The sequence below is a fragment of the Podarcis raffonei genome, chromosome 4, assembly GCF_027172205.1.
Source record: "Podarcis raffonei isolate rPodRaf1 chromosome 4, rPodRaf1.pri, whole genome shotgun sequence".
Classification (NCBI taxonomy): Eukaryota; Metazoa; Chordata; class Lepidosauria; order Squamata; family Lacertidae; genus Podarcis; species Podarcis raffonei.
The window spans coordinates 69342077-69367283 of record NC_070605.1 but is presented as its reverse complement, the minus strand read 5'-3'; the positions used below and the strand labels follow the sequence as shown (position 1 = coordinate 69367283).

The window sequence follows — 25207 nt, the reverse complement described above, 5'->3', positions numbered from 1 at the left end:
CTAGATGACTCTCAGGGTACCTTCCAACAGTTCTATGAGTATTGTATGCTACAGAAATAAAAGGCTATAAACTCAAAGAGTTTATTTAAGTGTGTTTCAAGGACCAGGTCTTTATTTATCAGCTTACCTTGCTTAATTGCAAACATATACCAGTAAAAAAGGTAAAATTACCCCTGCCCGTACGGGCCAGTCTTGACAGACTCTAGGGTTGTGCGCCTATCTCACTCTATAGGCCGGGAGCCAGCGCTGTCCGAAGACACTTCCGGGTCACGTGGCCAGCGTGACAAGCTGCATCTGGCGAGCCAGAGCCGCACACGGAAACGCCGCTTACCTTCCCGCTAGTAAGCGGTCCCTATTTATCTACTTGCACCCGGGGGTGCTTTCGAACTGCTAGGTTGCCAGGCGCTGGGACCGAGCAGCGGGAGCGCACCCCGCCGCGGGGATTCGAACCGCCGACCTTTCGATCGGCAAGCCCTAGGCGCTGAGGCTTTTACCCGCAGTGCCACCCGCGTCCTGTACACCAGTACAGCTACCTTATTTGTCCATCTAGCCTTGCAATAGCTCTCTAAGGTCTCCAGGGGCTTTTCCCATCACCTGGCACCTCCTCCTTCTCTGGTTTTTAACTTAGGGCTTCCTGCATGCCAAGCATTTGCTCTAAGCCCTTATATTTCTTTTCTTTTCTTATCAGGCAGCGGAGAACAACAGACCCTCCAAGTGTCCCTATTTTCTAGGGACATCCCTGATTCAGAGAAGCTGTCCTGGATTCCAATTTGATCCCATTTTTCCTTAGGATGCCCCTATTTTCATTGGACAAATGTTGGAGGGTATGGAGTTATCTGACGCCTGAGCCATCTGAAGGCAATCCTGTACAGGGAAGTTTCTTTTAATGTTTAATGTTTTATTATGTTTTTATATATGTTGGAAGCTGCCCAGAGTGGCTGGGGCAACCAAGTAAGATGTGTGGGGTGTAAATAGTAAAATTATCATTATGGAATGGGACGTCCCTATTTTCATTGGAGAAATGTTGGAGGGTATGGAACAGCAACCTTGTGTTAGGCCCTAGATTCTCTAGGCTTTGTTGTGCCCCGGTGCCACAGAGCCTTAATTCCTGAGTAAATCAAATTATTCTAAATCATTCAACATGACATCAAATCATGCTACCAAACTGAATCATTTACTCTGGGGACTTCTGTGGGGAATGAGGAAGAGAGAACAGTTGCCTGCCTAATGCTACCTAATGAACTGACAAACAGAGGCTATATATGAATCAGATAGACTTTGTGGCTCACAGCTCACTCTTGGCTACTACACTGTAAACACACACGAAGGAAGTTAAGAAATTTTAAGGATAAAAATTCATGCACGGTATACGAGGGCCTCTGTTTTCTTCATTTCATGAATTTCTTATCTCTTCAGGCATCTTCAATTATTCATTCTCTATTGCTACAGTATGATTGAAACGCCATCCTTTTGTACTTGTCCTTCCTCTCCTTTTATCTCTTTTAGGATGTGATTGGTTGAGTGTCAGGGTGGCGACAGGGGTGAGATGGGGAAGGATTATAGATAAAGTTGCACCGCTAGATAAAATGCATAAACATAAGCTAAGCGGTTTAGGTCTATGTGCCTTAATTAAAAAAAAAAATTGGTTTAATTATATCAGACTATGGAATCTAAATTTCAATATGAGTAATTTTCCAATATTCAATTATGCTACACAATCGGTGTGTGTTGGCCCAGTTCACATTCCGATGATTTTTTTAGCTTTCTTAAGTCACCTATTTAAAAAAGTGAAGCAAGTGTCAACTAATATAAGACACACACGAAAAGAGCTGTAGGGGGAAATTCCCTTGGGATTTATCTGCTGGCCATCTTACCTTGCTCAATGTTTAAGCTAAGACTGTGAATCTAAAATAATAAATTCATGTCATCATATCTTCAGATCCTCATAAAAACTTTTTAAAAATTGTGCTAGAGGGATATTCCCTATTAGTGCAAAGCCTATTAAAGTAATAACTAGCAGCTGCAACCCAGTCCATGGATTTGAATGGAACCTCTATAAAATAAAGATATAATTTAGACGTTCATAATTTAGATGTTGATAGACTGTCATCCTATGCGCACTCAGAAGTAAATACCACTAAGTTCAAGGAGACTTATTCCCAAGTAAGGGTACATAAGATATGGCATGAGGAGTTTTTCAGTGGTTTAAGTTGAAATACTTTACTGTGGTTGTCAATTTATTTTTATATTCTCTATATTTGATGAAGGAATTGAGAGGATGCTCATCAAATTTGCTGATCAAACCAAACTGGGATGGGTAGCCAATGCTGCTGAAGACAGAATTGGGATTTCAGATGACCTTGACAGATTGGAGAACTGGACCCAAACTAAAATAAAAAATAAAATAAAATGAATTTCAATAGGGACAAATGTTAGGTTCTACACTTTGGCAGGCATTCTAATACCTAAGATGGGGCACTTGAATTGCCAGAAGTATATCCTTGAAAAGGATCTAGAGGTCTTATTGGCTTCAAGCTTAAGATGAGCCCGCAGTGTGATGCAGCAGCAATTTTTTTTATCCTACTCTAGGCTGCATCAACAGAAGTACAGTGTCCTGATCAAGCGAAGTAATAGTTCCACTCTATTCTGTCTTAGTCAGAGCACATCTGGAGTACTGTGTCCAGTTCTGCGCACCACAATTTAAGAAGGATATTGACACGCTGGAATGTGTGCAGAGGAAAGTAATCAAGATGATAAAGGGTTTGGAAACCAAGCCTTATGAGGAACAGTTGAGGGAGTTGGGTATGAGAAGAGATAGGATAGCCCTTTAGATATTAGAAGATGGCTGTCACATGGTGCAAGCTGGTTTTCTCCTGCTCCAGAGGGTAGGACTCTATCCAACGGATCAGAAAGAACGTTCTGACAGTAAGAGCTGTTCAACAATGGAATGGACTCCCACGAGAGGTGGTTGCCTCTCCCTCCCTGGAGGTTTTAAAGAAGAGGCTAGATGGTCATCTGTCATGGATGCTTTAGCTGAGATTCCTTCATTGGATTAGATAACCCTCAGGATCCCTTCCAACACTACAATTCTATGATTCTATGACATTAGTCTGTATATGCTATTATACTGTGAAATTTATACGATATTATGCTGTCGTTATGATTATTATCTGATGAATAAAACCAGAAATATATTGAGCAGGGGGCAGGAAATCAATCTCCATACATAGAGCTGTGTGCTGGAGTGCATTCAATTGCTGGTGTAAGCTAGAAAGTTGCATTAGTTCTTCTTCAGATGATTAAGCTAAAGCACACCCACAATACATTTCACACTTTCTGGGATAGTCCCAATATAGGGAAACATTAATTATATAGATAGAGCTGAATTCCATTCCAGTTAGAAGCAACAGCCTTGGCCAAGACAGAGATTTTGTTTTCGTTTTTTTAAATTCAGAAAGTAGGCTTAAGTGCTAGGAAGAACACACAGCCTATACTGAACGAGAAAGCAAGGGACAAGTTAAAATTGCAATGCACTGTTGAGGAACAAGGTAAGGCTAACCCTGAGCATGTTAGCATTGTTCTAATACCTACAAAGCTGTCTAGTAGTGTTTTAGAAGATGAATCTTTAGTCCCTGTGTTTTAATTTAATTTCTTTTTTTCTTTACAGAATGTTAAGGTCACCTACAGAGACTTCATTAACACTAGGCATCAATTGCTGGAATGTAGAGTTTAAATGTAGAGGGACGCGGGTGGCGCTGTGGGTTAAACCACAGAGCCTAGGACTTGCCAATCAGAAGGTCGGCGGTTCGAATCCCCACAATAGGGTGAGCTCCCGTTGCTCAGTCCCTGCTCCTGCCAACCTAGCAGTTCAAAAGCACCTCAAAGTGCAAGTAGATAAATAGGTTCCGCTCCAGTGGGAAGGTAAACAGCGTTTCCGTGCGCTGCTCTGGTTCTCCAGGAGCAGCTTAGTCATGCTGGCCACATGACCTGGAAGCTGTACACTGGCTCCCTCGGCAATAAAGCGACATGAGCGCTGCAACCCCAGAGTCGGTCACGACTGGACCTAATGGTCAGGTGTCCCTTTACCTTTACCTAGAGTTTAAAAGGGCCTTAATTTAGAAACAATTACTAGCTTAGGTGTCCTCCAAATACTACAGCTACCTTTTACCTTACCACAACTACATATATAATATCTTTCAAGTGACAAAAACTTGGATCATATTAATGTTTGATGATTTCTATGTTTAAATAGCATAGCATTGGAAAGGGTACGTCCATCAATTCAATAAGAAAGTATCCCACTTCCATTTTAAGGTCATTCAGGATTCAGTCTAAGCCTTATACCTTTGTCTAGTGTTGCACAGAAGAGTAAAACTGACCCATCTGATCTAACAAACAAGGAAGTGATCTCAAGAGTGGCTTTTGCCACACTGTGCAAATACAGCCTCAGTATGTTACTATTCAAGGAACATTCATTCCACACAGTAGTAAAAAGACCAGCTCCACAGATTTCAATGATTCAACTCTAACTAGCATCTCCTTGGAAGGTGGCCGCAAGAGTTGTTTTGATTAAGTAAGGATTAAATACAGCACACAATTAAAGCATACAAGACATTTGCTGCACACCAGCATTATTTCTGTCCCATGTTTCTTCTCCCTAAAGAATGAATAAATCTCAGAAGAAATTTTTGTACTACATGAATTAACATTTATTTGGATAGCCAAATAATTATTTGGATAACTATTATTTGGATAACTGGCTCTGAATAACACATTAATTTAATTCTCTCAAGGATAAAATAAGGCACATGACGTGCTATGTATATATTCCCAGAATCTCAGGACATCTGTTAGACATATCTGGCATAATTAAAATCTTACTTATTTAAGAGAGGGTACTGCTAAGCAACTTTCACAATTAATATATGGAATGTATATGGCACATGGAGAGATTACTTTCACGAGTTCCAACACTACATTTATAAAAAGTAGGATTTTCTTTGCCGATCACTATGACTTCCAAGGCCATTTTTCTCTTTAAAGCACAAAGTTGGCAACAGCTGAAGTTGGTTCAGGATTTCCAGTATTGTAAACCTAACCATTAAAGGTGAAAATGCATTATCCTTTTGGTACTCATTTCCAGATTTTCACAATGACTATTACATTCACCGTTAAACTCAGCGTAGCATGCATGCTTCAGTTAGACAAGCGCACAAGAACTCTTAATTAAACGGTTTCATTTTTGCCACAAAAGGAGCTAGATTGTAATGGCATCTTTTGTCCACTGGTTAATGAAGTATGAAATATTGTTTAAATAATTAGCAACACTGCTGGGAGAGAATGCAAGTAATTAGCATAGCTTGACACCCAAAGCTGCTCCTCAAGAGGCACCAGTTGCTATGTGGTTAGGATGTGGGAGACACAGTTTTTGGCAATTTCTGAAGACAAACGCACTATTTAAATGTGTGGGGTGGTTTAAAGGGGATTGATTACATTTTCAGAAACTTACTCCACACTACACAACAGCATTTTTTTTACTCAGAAGTAGTTTGCCGTGCATGCAACAGGGTTTACTGTAATAACTAAATTCAAGATTGCAATCACAAACTATCACATGGGGGTTTTTTTCCATTAGTTGCTGCTACATTAACACTTGCATTTTCTTAAGTAATAACTGTAAGCGAAACCAACCCTTGCAGTCAATATATATATAAAAATACTGTTGAAAATGACTTCTAAATTGGCTTAAAAATTAAAATAATGGTACTTTCTACTTTAATGTCACCCCAACGAGGCATAAACAAACACAACATCATTTGATAACTTGTACATAGGTAGCCATCTCTAAACAGCACACAGAAGGCAATTTCTAGAGGGGTAGCCATGTTAACATCAAGCTTAAACGAAACGTTATTCACAAAATGAACAATTGCTTGCATGGCTTTTAAAAATACATAGCGGGAATGGGGCCCCTGATGGGAATCAGAATCCTAGTTGTGGTTTGGGGCTCAATTTCCACCTCCTGCGATCCTAACCTGAATTGACCTCTCTATGTCTGCTATTTGCATGGGGTTGGGTTGGGTTGGGGTGGGGAGGGGAGATTTCTACTCATTCTACCAATGGAAACTACTATTCCAATGAAAGTATGATTCCTCTATCTATATAAGGCCCACAGCAGGAGATGAAGGTTTCAACACCACACCCCTCTTAACAACAACAAAATCCACAAAAGATTGAGCTATAATACATCTGATAGCCTTCAACATGCTACAAGTCTCCATAACATAAAAGATAATTGTTATAAGAGAAGCCATGAGTACTCATACTCATGATGTTGCTAAGGCAACTTTAAGATCATGTCACATCATTGTATTTTCAATATTATTTTAGGCGGTATTTTAACACTAACTATGGTTAGAATGGAACTATTAATGTATAATCCAGAAAGCAACGGTCACAGGTGCATTCTGAAACGAGTGGCAGACATATTCTGAATTACACCAGTAAATATTTAAGATGCTATTGTTAAAAATGTGCTGTTACTTCTTTTAAAAACAAAATGTTCAAAATGAAATATGTACAGAGAGATATGTGCTGGTATGTCTAATATGTCTGTCTGATCCAGTAGGTCCAGAACACATGGTGGAAAGGCCATGGAATTCTGCGCATGAAATAAATGGGATCATTTAAGGCAGTGGTTCTCAACCTGTGGGTCCCCAGATGTTGTTGGACTAAATCATCCCTGAGCTCTGGCCTTGCTAGACAGGGGTGATGGGAGCTGTAGTTCAACAACATCTGGGGACCCACAGGTTGAGAAAGGCTGATTTAAGGGGTTATGGGTAGGTTGCACAGCTTTGAATTGAAATGGCGGTCCTACTTCAATATTACCTTCTCTTCAACTTGACTATATTTATTCAAATGCATTTAATCTCTCTCTCTGTCCATAAAAGAATGACTAGAGTCGTTAGCAAAAAACAATGAAACACACCAAGATCAATACGCAATGTACCAAAACCTCACCCAGCCATAAAAGTAGCACAATGGAGTAGCTTCAAACACAGGCAATAAAAGATCAAAGTAGCGAGAACTATGCAGCTGTTCCCATTGAATTTGCACAGAACAAGCCATAGGACTACACGGAAGCAAGTCCTGCTATTCTCGAAAGCGGGTAAGGGAACCTTTGGGCCTCTAAATGTCGCTCGTGTACAACTCTAATCACCCTTGAGACCATCAGCAATTGTGGGCTGAGGCTGATGGGTGTTGGAGCCCAACACCACCTTGAGGGCTACAGAATTCCCATCTTTACTCTAAAGGTTAAGTGTGGAAGGCATCTTCTAAAAGAAAACAAAGAATAACTTTGCAGTTCAAAGCAAGCGGAGATTAAACAAGTGCGTATACACATTTTGCAAATATGTATTAAAACAGCTTTCCCTCTCCCAAGGAAATTTTCACGACATCACATTTTTAATGTGATGCAGCAGGTGACTTCTTGGTAAAATTGCTATATTAGCAAAAAATGAAGCAATATTTTTAAGGTAGTATCTTTCTATAAACCCAGCTGTTCACCAGAAAACCTCTGTTATAAACAGAGTTCCAAAATATAGTACTCTCTCTGCTTTCAACTCATGAGCTGTCTGCTGTAATTTTCTATAAGCAATTTCTCTAAAGGAATCTGTGAGGGGGGCTTTTGCTTCTTCCATCTCCTTCCTCTAGTCTACTGCTCTACATCCTTTGCGGCAGCTAAAAGAACATGGCTTACACAAATACGACACACCTCTCTCTCCATAGCTGCTGCTATCTGGGTTCCTTAAATCAGCCCCAAGTTAAATCTGGAGAAACAGAATACTAAGGACATTTTAGAAGAGAGCCCAAAGAATATCAGGCAGCCTGGTCAGGCGATATAAGATGCAATTTGCAGTATAGATGTATAGAGTCCATAAAAATGGTTTTTCAAAAATCGCTTTTATGTGTTATGCATGTGTGACTGAAAGCCGGTAGCACAAATTTGTAAGTCATTTTGTCTGATTAGAAGAATATGTGCCTTCCTTGAAGACAGTACATACAAAAATGCTTTTTTGGGTGTGCAACAGAGAAAAACAATGGGATTAAACACAATTCTTCATTTAGGCTGAAAATTCTAAATAAACTTGCTACAGAATAAGCCACACTGTACACAGTGAGACTTGCTTCCAAGTACACATACACAGGAATTTGCGAAGATCTAACAGTTATTTTAACAATCTTGTGCTCATGGTTGTGATCCTGAGGCTTTGAAGTGTGCACAAAGTTCCTCAAAATCTTGTTCTCTCATGCAACAAATGGAGCCCCTGCAGATCTGGAGCTCTGGGGTATGCCAAACACACCCCATCATATCCCTGTACACAATCCATGCAGGGAAATTGTTACTGGAAGAAGCTGAGATATATGCATAAATATACTGATTTTTCTGCATAGGCCTAGCCGTTTCCTAATGCAAAACCCAAGTCTATTTCACATTCAAAATCTGCATCCAATTCAAAAATATATATTTTGCACAGTGACTAGTGCCTGCAGGTGTTCGCACACAAGTTTAATATATGAATTGTAAATGACATGCTTGCATATATCAACAACACAACAAACAAGGTGAGAATATATTGTTTCAGGACGCCGCACTCGTTAGTGTAAACAAATAAAGCATTAAGATAAAACTAACCTTTAATTTGTCATAGCGTTCACTGAGAGCTGCCACCTGGTGATCACGATGCCTCCCAACCAGTTTACACAAGGCACAGATTAACTGGTCATCAGTCACACAATACATGTTAACTTTCTCGTCCTCGTGCTCCAGACACATTAATCCTCTGATATGAGAGTCGGGAATAGGTTCAATCAAACGGTGGCCAGTAAATGGCTTCTTGTTTGGGTGAGTTGCTTTTAAGCACTCCTCACAGTAGGAAACCTCACACGTTACACAGGTCTTTACTGCTTCCTGAGCAGGATCCTGGTCACAGAACTGGCAGAGAACTTTTTCACTGGAGGACATGCTGTTGCTATCGAAAGCTCGCTCTCGGCGAGTTTCACTTGGAGAATTGGGCCCGCTCACCGAAGCTTTCTGAAACCTGTCGATGATATTCTGCAGCGTGACGTTGCGCTTGAGTCCGTCTAGACCACGTTGATTAAGGGTGATGACATAACGACAAGTAGGGCACTGGAAGGCGGTGATAGATTCCACTGATTCGTTGGTGGCACAGTGGGAGACCAAGATGCGATGCGCACAATTGAAGCAGAGGCTGTGAGCGCAAGGCAGCAGCAGCGGATCCTCAAACAGCTCCAGACAGATAGGGCAGGTCAGTTCCGACTCCAGTGTTTCCATCTTCAGGCAAAGCTCTCCTGTGTCATCAGCAAAATCCAGGGAAGCTGATCAGCTATCTGAAAGCACAACATAAAATTCGATTAGGCGAGACAGAGCAGAGGGGTCAGCCATGGGGGGTTGTCAACTTTCACCACTTTCCTGACCACCTCTCCAGACTGGAACGCTACAAAACGTTTGGAATCTGCCTATGCACCAGCAATCAAGGTACTTAAAATTCTATTTCCCTTTTGTGCTTCCCTCATCCTCAAGTCTTGTTGTTGTTTTTTTAACTATCCATTTTCTCTCTCTCTCCAGAAGAGACAAAGAGCAAGAGCAGATGTTTGGAATGCATTCATATTAGCATTACTTAAAAACAAACAAATCAGTAACCGTGTTTTAAAATACACACATCCATCACAATGCTGTTGCAAAAGCTTTTCACATTTACACTATATAATGATTTACCATGTCTTAACGTGTGTTAACTTTTAAGATCAACAGTGGCAGCAGAGAACATCTGATTTATTCCATAGAACATCCAAATTTCCTTGCTGTTTCTCAAGATTAACACAATCTCATTTTGAGGATTCCAGGTTTTGTTTACATTTGCAATAGAGCACTTGGACATATGCAGTATGTGTGTGTATGTGTGTGTATATATATATGTATGTATTGTATGTGTCTAACTATATGAAAATAATAATAATAATAATAATTTATTATTTATACCCCGCCCATCTGGCTGAGTTTCCCCAGCCACTCTGGGCGGCTCCCAATCAGTGTTAAAAACAGTACAGTACAGAAAAGTTATCTGTGATTAAGTTAACAGCAAATACATAAATATATACAAATTATAATAACAAATACAGTGTAAAATACCTCTAAGTCATATGCAGTGAGGTGTGCATAGATACATGACTGCTTTTATAGCCACAACAATCAGCACAGCACAATATGCATCAGCACAGATCAGAAAAGAAAGAAAAATATTTAGAACAGGAAGTGGTGCTTCAGTGCTACTTGTCAAAAATTTGGTGGGGGTGACACAGTATTTGCTGAATTGAGAATGGATGGAATTAAAACATCCTGTTCTCTCTTTTTGTTTTTATTATAATATGTGAAGGTGTCAGGCATTTCTGTTGTTTTAAGCCAAGAGGGTCAAAAGCTGTTCTACTGTACAAATATTCGTGTTAATAGACTTGGAGCTTAGCTGGAAAGGCAGCACACAATTCGACGATGACTTTTTTCCAGCGTGGGATTCAAGAACAGCCAGCAGCTCCCCCCTCCTCCCCTGCCCAAAGAAATCAACCCTAAAAATGACCGAAACTTCATTTTGTTTCCTCTTTCACTAATCATGTTGCATGGAATGATTTTGAAAGAGTCGCTCTACGTGGCGCTCCTTCCCTCAGCTCTTGTCAAGGCCCTATCACTGTTATAAGCAGACAGGTCAGTGAAGCAGAAGCAAAAGCTATGCTTCACACTCACCGAAACGTACCTCTTCACAGTACAATCTATTTAAGCTTTGTTGCTCATAACCGAGGACAGCTTCAGATGGCCCCAGCTGCAGACCCTGCACACTGTAAAGTCGTTGTTCCGTTGTGTTAACTCTCTGCCTCCCCTCTCTTTCACCTCCCCGCCTGCCCCCCAAATTCACATAGAAATCTTGGTTCATTAAGGGTGAATGGAGCCTTATGCTCATTAGCAAGCTTGGGAACCAAATCTCTTTGAACCTTCTGCCATTTCCCCACAATTAAACCAGGGGCTGCAGTTACGACGACAGGAAGGCGATGTATAACCTCAACCCAAACCATAATAGCACAGAAAAGTTCGACAAATGGAGGTGAAGTTCAAGTCAACCTCTAATTCTTATTCATACTTGCTTTGTGGTGAGGGGAGAAAAACATTTGTCCCACAGAGACGGAGAACAATGTACCATTTGGTTTCACACTTATTTGCCAAAAATCTGTGGAACTTTCAGAACTTGCCAACCCAATCACAAATAAGAGTTTGCTTGCCCCCCCCCCCACATCTACTATATAATAGGATAACTGAAAAATGGATTAGATCACCATTAGCACAGTGATTTTGCAGGCACCTCTGGTAATGGAAGAGGAAGGGTGACAGTTTTTGCTGATTCAAGCCCCATGTATCCCCAGTGGAAGTTGGCACTGGAGGTTGCAGGGGGAATGGACAAAAATGGCCTCTCTTCTATCCATCCGTTGGATCAAAAAACCTTCCTTCCATAAGTGCAAGGCCACCAATTGGATTCCACCACCAACACGGTATGTAGTAGGGTAAACATTGTTCTCAGTAGTCTAGAAGGAGTCCATGGCATGATGTCCCCTCTCAGCAACCAAGATTTTTGTAATTTGTTTGAAGTTTGGTGTGATAAGAGATCACCAAACACTGCCAACAAAGCCTAAAAAGGTGCACAAGAATAGAAAGCAATGTTCACCTGGCTCTTCCCTAAGGTAGGATCACACTTTAGGTTTCAGCTGAGAAACTGCCACTATCCATTTGCTTTACAGACAAATACTGAGGGCAAAGGACACAGCACCACATTCATGGGCTTTTTTCCTTCTTAAAAGGTGCATTTTTGTGATAGAAAGAAGTTCTTACAGGAAGTCAAGACAAATTTCGGTTGACACTCCATTAAAGAAAATAGCATTACACATTATTCTGAGCCGGTGATTTTAAAACTCCAGTTCAGACTAGGATGTTTGGTGTGCAAAAACCAGCAGAAACAACAATCTACAAATACAACCAGGGTTAAGGATCCGTGTCTTAAGACACACATGCCAAGAACCAATCTTTATCTAATCCCTTTACCCATTTTGGTTAAAGACAAAACATGTATGGAATTCAGAAAATAACTGAAAGACAGGAACGACCAATAGGAACAACCTCATTATCAGTAGGTAACATCATCAGGCAGATGCCAAGGCCCTGGCAGCCCCTCCCCCGATGACTTAGAATCTCTACAATTAAATTATTTCCCACAATGCCATGGGACAATGGAAACATTGTGGAAAATGGTAAATGGCGGCTTCAAGTCACTTGGTGCTTACTTCAGTACTTCTGCTGGTTTCCCTATCCACCAGATAAACCAGCTGGGTCTATCAACATAGCAGAGGGCCACTGACAGCAACACAGAGAAGTCTCCCTTGCTAGGAGAGGATCTGTAATTACATATTGCCTAATGGCATCAAGTAACAGAAGGTTTTCATGATTTCATTCCCACCTTAGTGCACTTAATGTGCACCATTTATCGGAATAGCACTGCTGATATAGCTCAGTATGAGACTTAATATCAGGGTTGCGGGGCTTGAGCCCCACATTGGGCAAAAAGATTCCTGCATTGCAGAGGGTTGGACTAGATAGATATATCCTCATGGTCCCATCCAACTCTACAATTCTATGATTATGCTTTTATGACTTAAGAAATTAGTAGCACAGTGGGTGGCGCTGAGGTCTAAACCACTGAGCCTAGGACTTGCCGATCGGAAGGTCCGTGGTTCGAATCCCCACGAATGGGGTGAGCTCCTGTTGCTCGGTCCCAGCTCCTACCAACCAAATGTCAATCCTTCCATTATCACTACCCATGGGTAGGGACTGCTAAATACCAGTCAATTTTTCAACATATTTTAGATGAAGTCATTCAAAGAATGTAGTGAGTAAACCAGTGTGAAGAGGAACTAAGAAAACCATGGAACAGTACTGTATTTAGCAGAATGAACCCAAGTCAAAAGATACAGATCAAACGGGAAAACTAACTGAAATCAAGCGCTACCTTGTTCAAGCATAAAATGCATTTTTAAGCATTTTCCCCACTAAAGCCCAGTGATCTCTAACTTCAAGCCGTTGACTACTAGCAGACAAAAAATAACCACCATGGCATATTCTGTACCTGGGCCGTTGAACATATTTGACCAGGAATATTTAAGGCACAAACTACAATGAATGTAGCTCCTATTCAATTCACTAGGCCATGTGTGGGAGATATCAGTGTATAGAACCATAGAAGTAGTCTAGTCAAGGAATTTAAGTAAGAAAGTCTGTGTCTGCAAATCCTTTTTAAGACTCTGAGAGGCACAGTAGTTGGACGTCATTTCAATCAGCTCCTTCTTTCTCACTAAATCCTATATTTTTTCTGTTGGAAAAAGGTTATGAACAAATAATATATTCAAGAAATATTTATATTTGATCTCAAAATTTAATACCACTATATTAAAGTATGCTTATTTTATACCTCAAAAACTAAAAGATAAAAATAGTATTATAGGATTCAGTTGCAAAATACAGAACTATGTTTTTCATCAGCTAGTATATGGACATCACATACAATGTTAAAGCCTAGCTATTAAGTATTCCTTGCTTCTGTTGGATGGGTGATGTCAAGCAATTGGTCTGCCTAGAGGTGTGGGGAAAAGGCGGGGGAAATGAATTAATGAGAGATACGCTGATTAAATAAATTTCTAGGTCAATTGGATCACTAACACTGGGACCCCTATCACAACTGAAGTCAAAAAGCTCAAGCAAACATACAGCACCGAAATTACTCCAGGTCCTAGTCTTACTGATACATTGGCCAGCATGACTGACTTAGAAGAAAAAAGATACAATGATGTTAAACACCAAAACATAGTGCTGTTTGTCAGTGTTTACATTATGACCACATGTGAGGTCTGGGGCAATTGCTCTCCCCTAAAAAAAGGACCTTGTGTCCAAATAAATACTTTTCGGATTGCAGCTGTGGTTAGACAGACAGACAGACAGACAGACAGACAGACATTTATTTCATAAAATTTATATATATTATAGAGGCATGGTTCATCAATTACAAAAACAATAACAGAAAACAACAACAAAGCATTAAAAAAGAATCCATAAATTTTACAACTAGCCCTTCTCTTTCTAAAGCATTGATCCATCTAGCCCAGCCATGTCTACTTTGAATGGCACAATTCTCTTTCTCATCACCTGCTGCTTGGTTGCTGAGACATATCTAATGCTGGGATCATAGATTAGAAACTACTTACTCAGAACTCAGATATTACAAAATCTGCATGGCAATGGGGAGACTCTGTTTAAAATTTTATTTTTAACTCAAATGCCTCCTGACATGAACAAGCATCCGTATAAACTATTGAACATATATCACATGTTTGAAGACATATACATGAAATAAAACATTAGGGCAGCGCTGCAAAGCATGCCAAGGCACCAGAAATAATCACAAGTAATGTTTATGGACAAGTTTGCTAACCATAAAGTTGAACAGTATAGCCTACGACAGGTCTACATTTAAAACCTCTTCAAAGAAATATACCAACCAGTATACACACCAGCGGATTTAGGCCCTACCTGTTTTTGCTGAAACATTGCTGTTAGATGATCACGCAGATCCCCCGCTCAGTAGATTGTAAAAAGCCAAAGAGGCCTGTGGAAGCCTCTGCTAAGCTACATGAATCCTGGACCTTTAGTGCGGCAACAGTGTACTTTGTGAGACAGCTGATACTGAAAGCACAACAGGAAAATCTACCCTACAATTCCAGGAAAGCCAGCTCCACCTAATCACCTCCGCCAGAGTTTAAGGACTAGAAAATGCCTCCGCAATTGGGTTGCCTTTTGTCACTGACACTAAAGCAAACTTTATCCTTTCTCTTTCAGCATTCAGCAGTTTGGAGTGAGAAAGCAGTGAGGATCAGATTCTCTCACAGTACGTCCATGTAACCCACCCCGACAATGATGGCTTGTAATAAGGGCATTGGGCTTTGCAGCCACATTATTTGAACAAGTGGAAGCTCAGCCTGCTGTGTAATTAATCCAGGGCTGAATAATGGATTTCAGTTCCCATGCCTGTAAGGGGAGACTGACCTGAACCAGCAAAACCTGTCATGCCACCAAGAGTTCAAAACTCGATTACTTTCTCATGGAAGATTGAGGCCTACTGGACAAATATCACACGGTCCAGTATTTGACTATTATATTTCTGCTAGTGTATATCTGAAACATTCCTTGTGCAAGTTCATCAGCCAAATGGCACCACAGTAATAAACTGTTAATATTAAAAAATAGACTTCTTTTCTCAGTGGTGCCGTTTAGGAAAGATGGAAGACTACATCTGACTCTCCCTTGAAAGCACTATAGTAAAGCAGAATATTCTTAAAATTACATTGCCCTATTTTTTTGCATTTAATTTTGAATATATCCAGGAGTGGGCCTTTGAACTTTGCTGTGAACACACACACACACCAGTGAAACAGTGTCCCTTCATTTACAAAAAGGAATGGCTAACCTGTGATCCTTCAAATAATGCCAAACTACAATCATCATCCTTGACCACTGGCCATGTTTTCTGAGGGGAGTTAGAATCCAACAACATATGAAGGACCACAGATTCCTTATCTCTAATATATGACAATTGGGTGTATGGGGTGTTATGGGAGGGGAACACATCGTGCTCCTTCTGGCATAGTTTGTCCACCTTTGGTCCCCAACCCTGCACTCGGCTCTTACCTGTGGTTCCTAGAAGCTGTAGGCATGCAACACAGCCCGAGAACAGCTTCCACTGGCCAACTAAACCAGGTGAAGTAGCTGATCAGTCTCAGAGCCCTGCATATGAGCAAGACCAATAGTTGGCCCAACAGTCAAGAAGGTGGTTAGAAGAAGAAGAGTTTGGATTTGATATCCTGCCTTTCACTCCCTTTTAAGGAGTCTCAAAGCGGCTAACATTCTCCTTTCCCTTCCTCCCCCACAACAAACACTCTGTGAGGTGAGTGGGGCTGAGAGACTTCAGAGAAGTGTGACTGGCCCAAGGTCACCCAGCAGCTGCATGTGGAGGAGCGGAGACTCGAACCCGGTTCTCCAGATTACGAGACTACCGCTCTTAACCACTACACCACACTGGTAACACTGGTTACTGTGACGAGCAGGTGGGGCTCGTCCATCTGGAAAGGTAGCCCATCCAAGAGAAGGAAAACTCTGATCCTATACCTTCACTGCCTTGTGGGACATGTCTGGGAGAAGAAAAGGCTAAGGAGCAAACCCTACAAAAATCCAGAGTGGAATCCTTAAGACAGTTGGATGGCGTCTTTTACACCTCCTTCTGGCAATTCCTGTAGTCAAACTCTGCTTTCCTTTGGAGGCCAAGAGGGCTTTTTTGTCATCTGGGTAGCCCAGGACCTCCACACACACTGCCCAGGCTTGTGCCCCAAGGAGATCTCTTCAGTGCTGCTAATGCAGTGGTTTAACTTCACCCCCAGAGGCACACTCCATTGTCTCTCGAAACAGATGGATACCAACAACAATATATGACATAGCCTTGACAGTCCAAGAACTACATGAAAATGTCCCTATATATTTTCTTGCGTATCTTCCTGAGCATTATAATACAGACCAGACGGCTTTCAATGGATGTGTTAAAAGATTCATGTGAAAGTAGAAGCAGCAGGAATGAATTGCTTCCTTGTGTTGCACTTTTCATGTTTCAATGTCTCCTTTTTAAATTGTTGTCACAAAATTAAAAATGCATTAAATGCTTGGAAGAATGGATCCAAAGCAATGTTCCATTTGCTCTTCATTCCAGCAACAAGCTTGCATTTCATTTGTGTTACGGAGTAATTGAATTTCCTTCATTATTTCCTCTCTTATGAGAAAGGCCGGAATAGTGTGACATTGAGACTGCTACAGTTCTCCAGGCTAGATCTCAGCATAGATGCACAATTAAATGAAGTTAAATGAAGTAACGAAAATAGAAACAAATAGGGGACAATCAGCAGTAACCAAAACTGCCTGGGTAATAGTAAGAATTGAGACTTAGTCCACCGTTTTCATTCACATTGCATGCACATATAAGGAGTGCAATGTGAGAGCCAATTTCTCATAGTGCAATCCCATGCCGCTACGAGGAATATGTGAATTAAACAATAATGGGGCAATTTAATGGGCGTCTATATACAGAGATCCTTTTCTAGCAGAGTGCTAACAGGATGGGGAAAATACAGCATTATCACCCTCCTCATCTTGTTGTTGCCTGTTTCAGGCGCACTCCCCAAAGATGTGGGCTCACATGACAAGGAAGCAGCTCTCTTCTGCAGTCGTATATGCATGGCAAGGGCTATCAGCTTTAGACATCATCTGCAATAGAGCATAAAACACAGCAGGGCTTTTGATTTCCCCTGCCATGAGGTTCTCTCGACTCCAACCCAAACATGTATGGTCAAATATTAACGGTTAAGCACTTTGGGAAACTCACTTCTCTTTTTAGTACAGAGGATCTATTTGGAGGAAAGGGCTTCCAAAGCAAGTAAAACTCTTTATCAAGATGATCAACAAGTCTTTATTCTACCTCCTCAAATGCTCTACGTTGGGCTGCCCTTAAGGCTGCCCTGAAAGGTTCAATTATGGCAACATGGAGAAGCTTGAATGCTCACTGGACAGACAATCGCCACAACATTACACCACTGCTGTAGGGTGGTGGTGCTGTGGCCTAAACCACTGAGCCTCTTGGGCTTGCTGATCAGAAGGTCAGTGGTACGAATCCCTGCGATGGGGTGAGCTCCCATTGCTCTGTCCCAGCTCCTGCCAACCTAGCAGTTCAAAAGCTCGCCAGTGCAAGTAGATAAATAGTTACCGCTGTAGCGGCAAGGTAAACAGCGTTTCCATGCACTCTGACTTCCGTCATGGTGTTCTGTTGCGCCAGAAGCAGTTTAGTCATGCTGGCCACATGACCCAGAAAGCTGTCTGCTGACAAATGCTGGCTCCCTTGGCCTGAAAGCGAGATGTGCACCGCAACCCCATAGTCGCCTTTGACTGGACTTAACTGTCCGAGGGTCCTTTATCTTTATCTTTTACCACTACTGAACAGAGGCACCATCTTTCAATGGCGATTGGGAGGGCTATGTCACATACATGATGTCTCTATGTCCCGATGTCTCACACGTGAAGTCAGGATGCCGGAAGGAGTGCAGCTCAATGGCCAGTGGCTCCTCCTACACCTCCCCTTGGTGCTGCCCCCAGGAGGCTGCTTTGAACCTCCTTCCCAGCAGCAGCAGCAGCAGCAGCAGCAGCATGAGCAGACCACTAGAGGCATGCATGCTTGGCTCTGTGTTTCAGCTCCACACTTCTGGGATATCCTGCGGTCCCGGGCCCCAACCCCAGAAATACAAGGGGGACAAAAAGGGGTTCAGTCCCTAGGAGGCAGTGCCCCTGCTGCTGAAAGAGTTGTAATTAACTACTGAGCCAAGTTCAGGTGGCTGATACTGGTGTACAAAGCCCTATACAGCTTGAGACCAGGATACCCAGAAGATCTTCTCACCCTTTATATACTCAGTGGCAGTGCTTTTTCTCCTTAAAAAAATGTTTAGGGGCACTCTTTTTGACTCAATAAAATCACTGTTTTATAGTTCAAATCAGGGAAAATAAATACAGTAAATGGACAAAAGCACCAAGATTAACAAAACGTTTAGGGGTATGCGTACCCCCAGGAAAAAAGCACTGCTCAGTGGTTTACTACACTCCACAACCGACGGCCTCCTACAGATACCATCTTATGAGGAGGTCTGCTCTGCACAATATAGAAATTGGGCCTTCAGTGTGGTGGCACCTGCCCTTTCCATATGAAGCGGTAGGGTCTGTTGTCTGTCTGGCTCTTACTGAAGACCGTTCTCTTCCAGCAAACGTTTTAAGTGGAGATCTTTATTTCAGTCTGCATCTGTACTGGAACTATTTTTAACTGCCTTAAAAAATCATCTGGTACTGCTTTTAATTGTTTTCACACCTTTTTGCTTTAGTTACAGTCATATTCTATAACCACGTACTTTATAACTGTAACCCACCCTGGGACCTTATGGAAATCTAATAAATTATTATAAATAAAGTACAAACGCTTCTACAGTATACAGTTGGGAAAGGGTCAGGGGTTTTTCACCGAAGGGCTGATTTCACCTGCTACTTTTTTGGTGTGAACCTAAAATGTTTAAAGTGTAGGAGTGGCCAACATTTGTTTGTGAACATTTATTTAAATACAGATAAACTTACCAACAGATACAAGCACTGATTGGCTACAGCCATACGTCACATATAAAACTGATAGAAAATCCAGATTTCCCTTTGCATAGTGTGCAAAACAGCACAAAATGAATTCAAACGAAAGCAATATGGGAAAAAGAAGCCCATAAAAAAGGAACTCTGTTGTAAATAATACTGTATTAAAGTTCCCAAAATGATCCAAAACCCAGATTTTCTATAGAATTACACATACTTATTAATCTTGCTGAAGAAACCTGTGCATTATATCTGATGCAGAAAGATACATTAGTGATCGTGCCAGAAAACACTAGATTTTCTTTGTTTAGGAGACAACGATCTTTCAAAGTTAGCCAATAAAAAGCCCCATTTCCTTACAAAATATTAAATGAAGCCACTCATCTTCTTTAAAAAAGAAAAGAACTACACACAACTTCCTTTTAACTTATTGTATAAGCTTTGTTTTTCTACATTTCTGTCTGCTGACTGCAGCTATTTGTTCAGTAACTGGGTTTTCCTTACTACTTAGGAACAAAACCAAAACAGTGTTAACTCTTTTGTACTTTGCTATTAAGGCCTGAATTCTAGTTTGACCGCTTGAAAGGTAGGGAAGTGATCAGAGCATTACCGTTGAACAGGATAACAGGCTGCTCATCTGCAAAAAGGATATGAGGAAAAGCATTGTGCATCTGAAGGACTCTAAGAAGCAAGGTGATTCATATTCCTGACTCATTTACAGTTGACCATGAATTATAAGAAAGGTACTAGGATTCTAATTTAGCTTGACATTTGTACACAGAAGAGATTTCTGTGAACTTGTGCAAACAAAGCACATTCAGAATTGAGGCATTCTATGTCATTTCAATTATTCATTTAATTTATATTCACCTTTCTATGAAAATGTACCTAAAGGAACTAACAGCAGCAACACACATACAAAATGGCAATTATAAAAATAGCACAATATAAAAGCAGAGAAAATAAGATCAAGTGAAAAAAATATGCCAACATTGGCTAGCACCAATACACGCAAAACTACAGCAGGGATACATAACTACGTTTGCAGGATCTCATTTGTTTCCTAAAATTGGCAGGCACCTCCTCCCTGTTAAATATATCATACATTTTATCCCACGATGTCGAGTCATGGCCAAAGGGTTCTTCTCACATGTGAATAGCAGCATAATCCTACTAGAGGTCTTTGCCAAAGCCTTGGTTGATATTTAGACGGGAGACACGGGCTCAGGACTTGACACTGAGAATGAGGACTTCTGGGTTAGCGCCATCGGCTAATGGCGGATTCCCTCCGAGCTCCGGAGGGAATCGGCTCCGCAGGATCCGGGTCTTGCCGCTGTGGCGACGCGGGGACCCTCAGAAATCACAGGTGCTGAAGCCTGTGAACTTGGTGACTCGGCGGGCACCATTTGCGCCCCCCGACCCGCGAAGGAGCCTTTTTAAAGGCTTCGGAACGGGGGACGGGGTGAGCGGCGCGGTGCTGAGAGTCGACTGCTTCTCCTGCGGAGTGAAGCCGCATGCCATGGTCGGAGAGTGCTGACTTCTTCTTGTGAACAATTGGACTCTAAAAGCAACAACCCGTGAGTAATACGGAAATTGGATTTGTAAAGAATTTTTTTTTTTAATTAGGCACGATCGGGGAAGGCGCAAACAGGAAGTCCGTCTCCCCGTCTTATAAATAATCTAAAGCAAGGACTAGCTAACTAAGGTCGAGAGAATTTCTTCTTCTTTATTGGGTAAAAGACATTAATTTCACGATTTGGCAGTATAAGTAATTTCACTGGAGGATAAGAGCTAATTTTGAGAGCTGAAGTGCCACCCCCCCGGACCCGGGAGTGATCCACGAGAGAGCCTGTTGAGGAGATATAGAAGAGTTTGACAGCTGTCAAATTAGCTGTCAAGAAGGAAAAAGAGAACTTTGTTTCTGCTATCTCTGCTGGATATATTTGCTACAATTTGGTTATATTTTGTTGAAAACAAGGAAGAACTGATACAAACTAACTTGATTTTTTGGATTTGAACTGGAAGGAAGATAAAGTAACCAAAATCCCTCTAGAGGGGATTTTGGGACATTACAAGAATGGCTGAAGGAGGAAAAATTCAAGCTAAATTGGACAGAGTGTTTCTTCTCTTGGGAAAGTTACAAGGCCAAATTGATGTTTTGGCTACAAATGTTGCAACTCTGGACTTAACAGTAAACAAATCCATTGAATTTGATAAGGACTCGACTCATGAAGTCCATGCAGCTGGACAAGAAGAGAAACTTGAAAGATTTGAGAGTGTGGAGAAAGAGATATATGTTTGTTTCTGAGGAAAAGGAAGGAGGAGATGTAATGTTGCAGATGACAAAGGAGAGCCAGAGGCCTGACATGATGGCTACAAAGGAAAATAAGTACTGGATGAAGAAAAACTGTTTTGAATTGAAGATTGAAGAATGGAGAGAGCTCCTTATGTGGAGATCTGAAGACCTATGGATTACAAATTTGATTAAGGTGAAAGTTGGAGCTTTTGGGACATTTGGACTTAAAAGGAGTAAGAAACAAGATTCAGACTCCACTTTTAAGTATGGAGGTCTGGCTGGAAGAAATATGGACCCTATCGGGACAGAGCTTCTCCGAGATCTGGTGTTTAATATTAAGGACTACCAAAAAAACCGGCAGAGAGGAATTGAGAGAGAATTAAGAGCCTCGGACGTGAGGTCTCCAGGCTGATAGTAGACTAAGACTGATGGACATTTGTTGGGGATTGAAACCAGGAAAGGGGTGGGGTGGGGTTTGGGAATCCAAAGGGTGCAGAATTATAATCTGTTTTTTTTTTAATTTTGTTTTGTTATTAGTATGAAAATTGGGGAATTCGTGGAAGGGAATTTGGGTCGACTTTAGAAAAAGGTTTTAAGAATGAGTACTGATGTTTAAATACTGACGTTTATAAGTTAAAATTGGTTTTTTTTAAAATGAATTAAATATAAAAAGGTCAAAAATTGGGGACAAGAACTTGTTGAATTAACAATTTGAATTGGAATATAAGAAGGGGAGGTGTGGGGAAGTCAGGGAAATATGTTATTGAAAATAAGGATTGTAAATTTTATGTGTTTTTAACTTTTTTCTTTTTTTTCTTTTTGATTTTTTAATGTATAAAGGTGGAAAAACTCAATAAATATCTTTAAAAAAAAAAAAAGGACTTGACACTGAGAATGAGTTGACAGTGCCAACATTGCTGGCCCTTCAACACTTGATGAGTTCAAAACAGTAACTACTAAAACAGGGGTGGGAAACATTTATTTTTTAACCCACTAAGTGTCACATTCCCTTGGGGAAAATCTGTTAGGGTCCACATGCCAGTGATGGGTAGGAACACAGCCAAAAAGTAGACTCAGCAACTCTGTCTCACCCTCCCTTCCTGACCATCATGCTCCTGGGACTGGGTCAATCTGCTGTTACTAGAGGTCTGGACGTAGGACCTACCCCCATGTTGCATCTGTTTTGGTGCCTCTTCCCTATCACTTCTCTTCCCAGACTCCAGGTTCCCCCCTCTCCTGCAACCCACATGAAATTAGGCTGAGGGCTGTATGTTACTCACCACAAAGAAAATTTGTTGCCAGGGATCTAGCATTTTCCAAAGACAGGCTTTGGGCCTCTCCCCAAGTGTATGTAATGAGAACCCAGTGGTCATGATCAAGTTCAATAAATATCTTGTACTATAAGTAGAAGGAAAATGGAACTGGAGTACATAGCCTGTTAATTGACATCCCATGAGAAGCTTTGGCATAACCGGCAAAAGACTGTTAAACTATTTAATTTATTTAAGGAATTTATGCCCTACTCTTTAGCCAAAATGGCTCTCTGAGCAGCTAAAAAAAACCAGTATGAAGATGGTCCCTTTCCTCAGGCTCACATTCTAAAAAGACATTTGCCACTGTGTATTGTGGCATATGGGACACGGGTGGCGCTGTGGGTAAAACCTCAGCGCCTAGGACTTGCCGATCGCATGGTCGGCGGTTTGAATCCCCGCAGTGGGGTGAGCTCCCATCGTTCGGTCCCAGCTCCTGCCCACCTAGCAGTTCGAAAGCACCCTTGAGTGCAAGTAGATAAATAGGTACCGCTTTATAGCGGGAAGGTAAAGGCGTTTCCGTGTGCTGCTCTGGTGCCGGTTTGCCGGAGCAGCTTCGTCACGCTGGCCACGTGACCCGGAAGTGTCTGCGGACAGCGCTGGCTCCCGGCCTCTAGAGTGAGATGAGCGCACAACCCTAGAGTCTGTCAAGACTGGCCCGTACGGGCAGGGGTACCTTTACCTTTACCTATTGTGGCATATAAAAAGGCTAATAGATTTATTGTGACATAAGCTTTCATTGGCTAGACACCACTATCAGATACAAGATGGAGGGCTCTAATTTACAAAAAAGTTTTTGCCACAATTGCTCAGTTTATTTCTAAGGTGCCACAAGCCTCTTTCTGGTTTTTGCTGCAATCAACTAACACCACACCTTCTGGAAGTTGCAATTCCTTTGTTTTTGTTCACAGTCCTTGGGATTTCAAAGAATATGAAATATTAACAACTGAGAGACAGCTAGTGTGATGTTGTGAAGAATGGTAGATCAGACCCAGAAGACTGTCTTAAAAATTAGCACCACTGTGTTGTCCCGATGTCTGAAGGGATCTCTGAAATCAGTGATGGCCTGGGGCAGTGTGGGCTACAAGACCAAGATGACATTAGTTAGAAGGACTGCTGTTGTGTCCCAGGTGGTAGTTTCATTCAGATGGGGTTTCAACACAAGTGTGTGGGTTCTACCGAAGAAGAGCCAGGCAAGGCAAAGCTTAGTTCAATGTAGGAACCTGGATAGCTCCATGCAGTTGTTCAGGCTGGGATGGCATATGAGCAGATTCAAAACGATGCTTCAGGCAACCCCAGACTGAGACTTAAAAGGGGTTTTCAGCTCTGTCTGGGTGGTTAGCTCCACTTTTGCTGGAACAGCCCTTTGCAGGGCCAAACTTTCAGTTTGGTTCCAACTGCATGGGGAAGAGCATGACTCCACTTGAGTTTCTGGGCCAAAATTATTGGACTTGGAAGACAGCAATGTAACGTCCTAAGGTTGAGGAGGTGGTAGCAAAATGGGGGCCTGTTACAGAGCGGCTTCTGGTAAGGTGGAGTTATCCAAGGCTGGCACTGAAGACAACTATATATCTCATTCCCCAAACCTAAAGAGTCTTGACTCCAGGTTCCTAGGTAGCAGATGTTGCTTGGAGTGCTTTTGCTCATCTTAGGCAGGTGCATTGACAACACTCATTACTGGCTCTCGATTATTTAATGCTGCTATTGTTTTTCATATATTGGTTTATGGTTCATTGTTTATCTTTGGTTTTTATCATTTTATTTTTTCCACTACAGTTGTGAACGGCCTTGAATTCTTTCTTGGAATTGGAATCTCAGGATAAAAATTATGAATCAAATAAACAACATGTTCAGCAATAAAATCCAGTAGTCATGGATGGCACTAGTCTAGTATGTGGTAGGCTTCGGCATTCTTGTGCATTTTAAAAACAGCATAGAAATTTTTAACGCAAGTGGTTTCCTTTCTGGTTAGTAAGAACTAGCTGATTGATTTCAGACCCAAGAGCAGGCATAGGCAAACTCGGCCCTCCAAATGTTTTGGGACTACAACTCCCATCATCCCTGACCACTGGTCCTGTTAGCTAGGGATGATGGGAGTTGCAGTCCCAAAACATCTGGAGGGCCGAGTTTGCCTATGCCTGCCCAAGAGGGACCCAAGAAAATTAGGCACACAAATAAGGCCCTTCTCTCTCTCTCTCTCTCTCTCTCTCTCTCTCTCTC

The 25207-nt window shown here is 41.5% G+C and overlaps 1 protein-coding gene and 1 long non-coding RNA gene across 5 annotated transcripts in view; one reads left to right on the top strand and one right to left on the bottom strand.

The window, feature by feature from the left end:
* MID1 (midline 1) overlaps window positions 1–25207 on the bottom strand; it is a 198265-nt gene that overhangs the window by 60165 nt on the left and 112893 nt on the right. For 3 of the 4 annotated variants that reach the window (XM_053387246.1, XM_053387245.1, XM_053387244.1), the window contains exon 2: window positions 8696–9411. In XM_053387246.1, coding sequence (XP_053243221.1) covers window positions 8696–9355 — 660 coding nt within the window. In that variant the 5' untranslated portion in view covers window positions 9356–9411. The remainder of the gene's footprint in view (window positions 1–8695; window positions 9412–25207) is intronic. The other variant, XM_053387247.1, reaches the window with a different exon arrangement.
* Window positions 9405–15508, top strand: LOC128413219 (uncharacterized). Its single transcript, XR_008330277.1, has 2 exons — window positions 9405–9559; window positions 15005–15508. It is a non-coding gene; the product is annotated as an uncharacterized LOC128413219 (long non-coding RNA).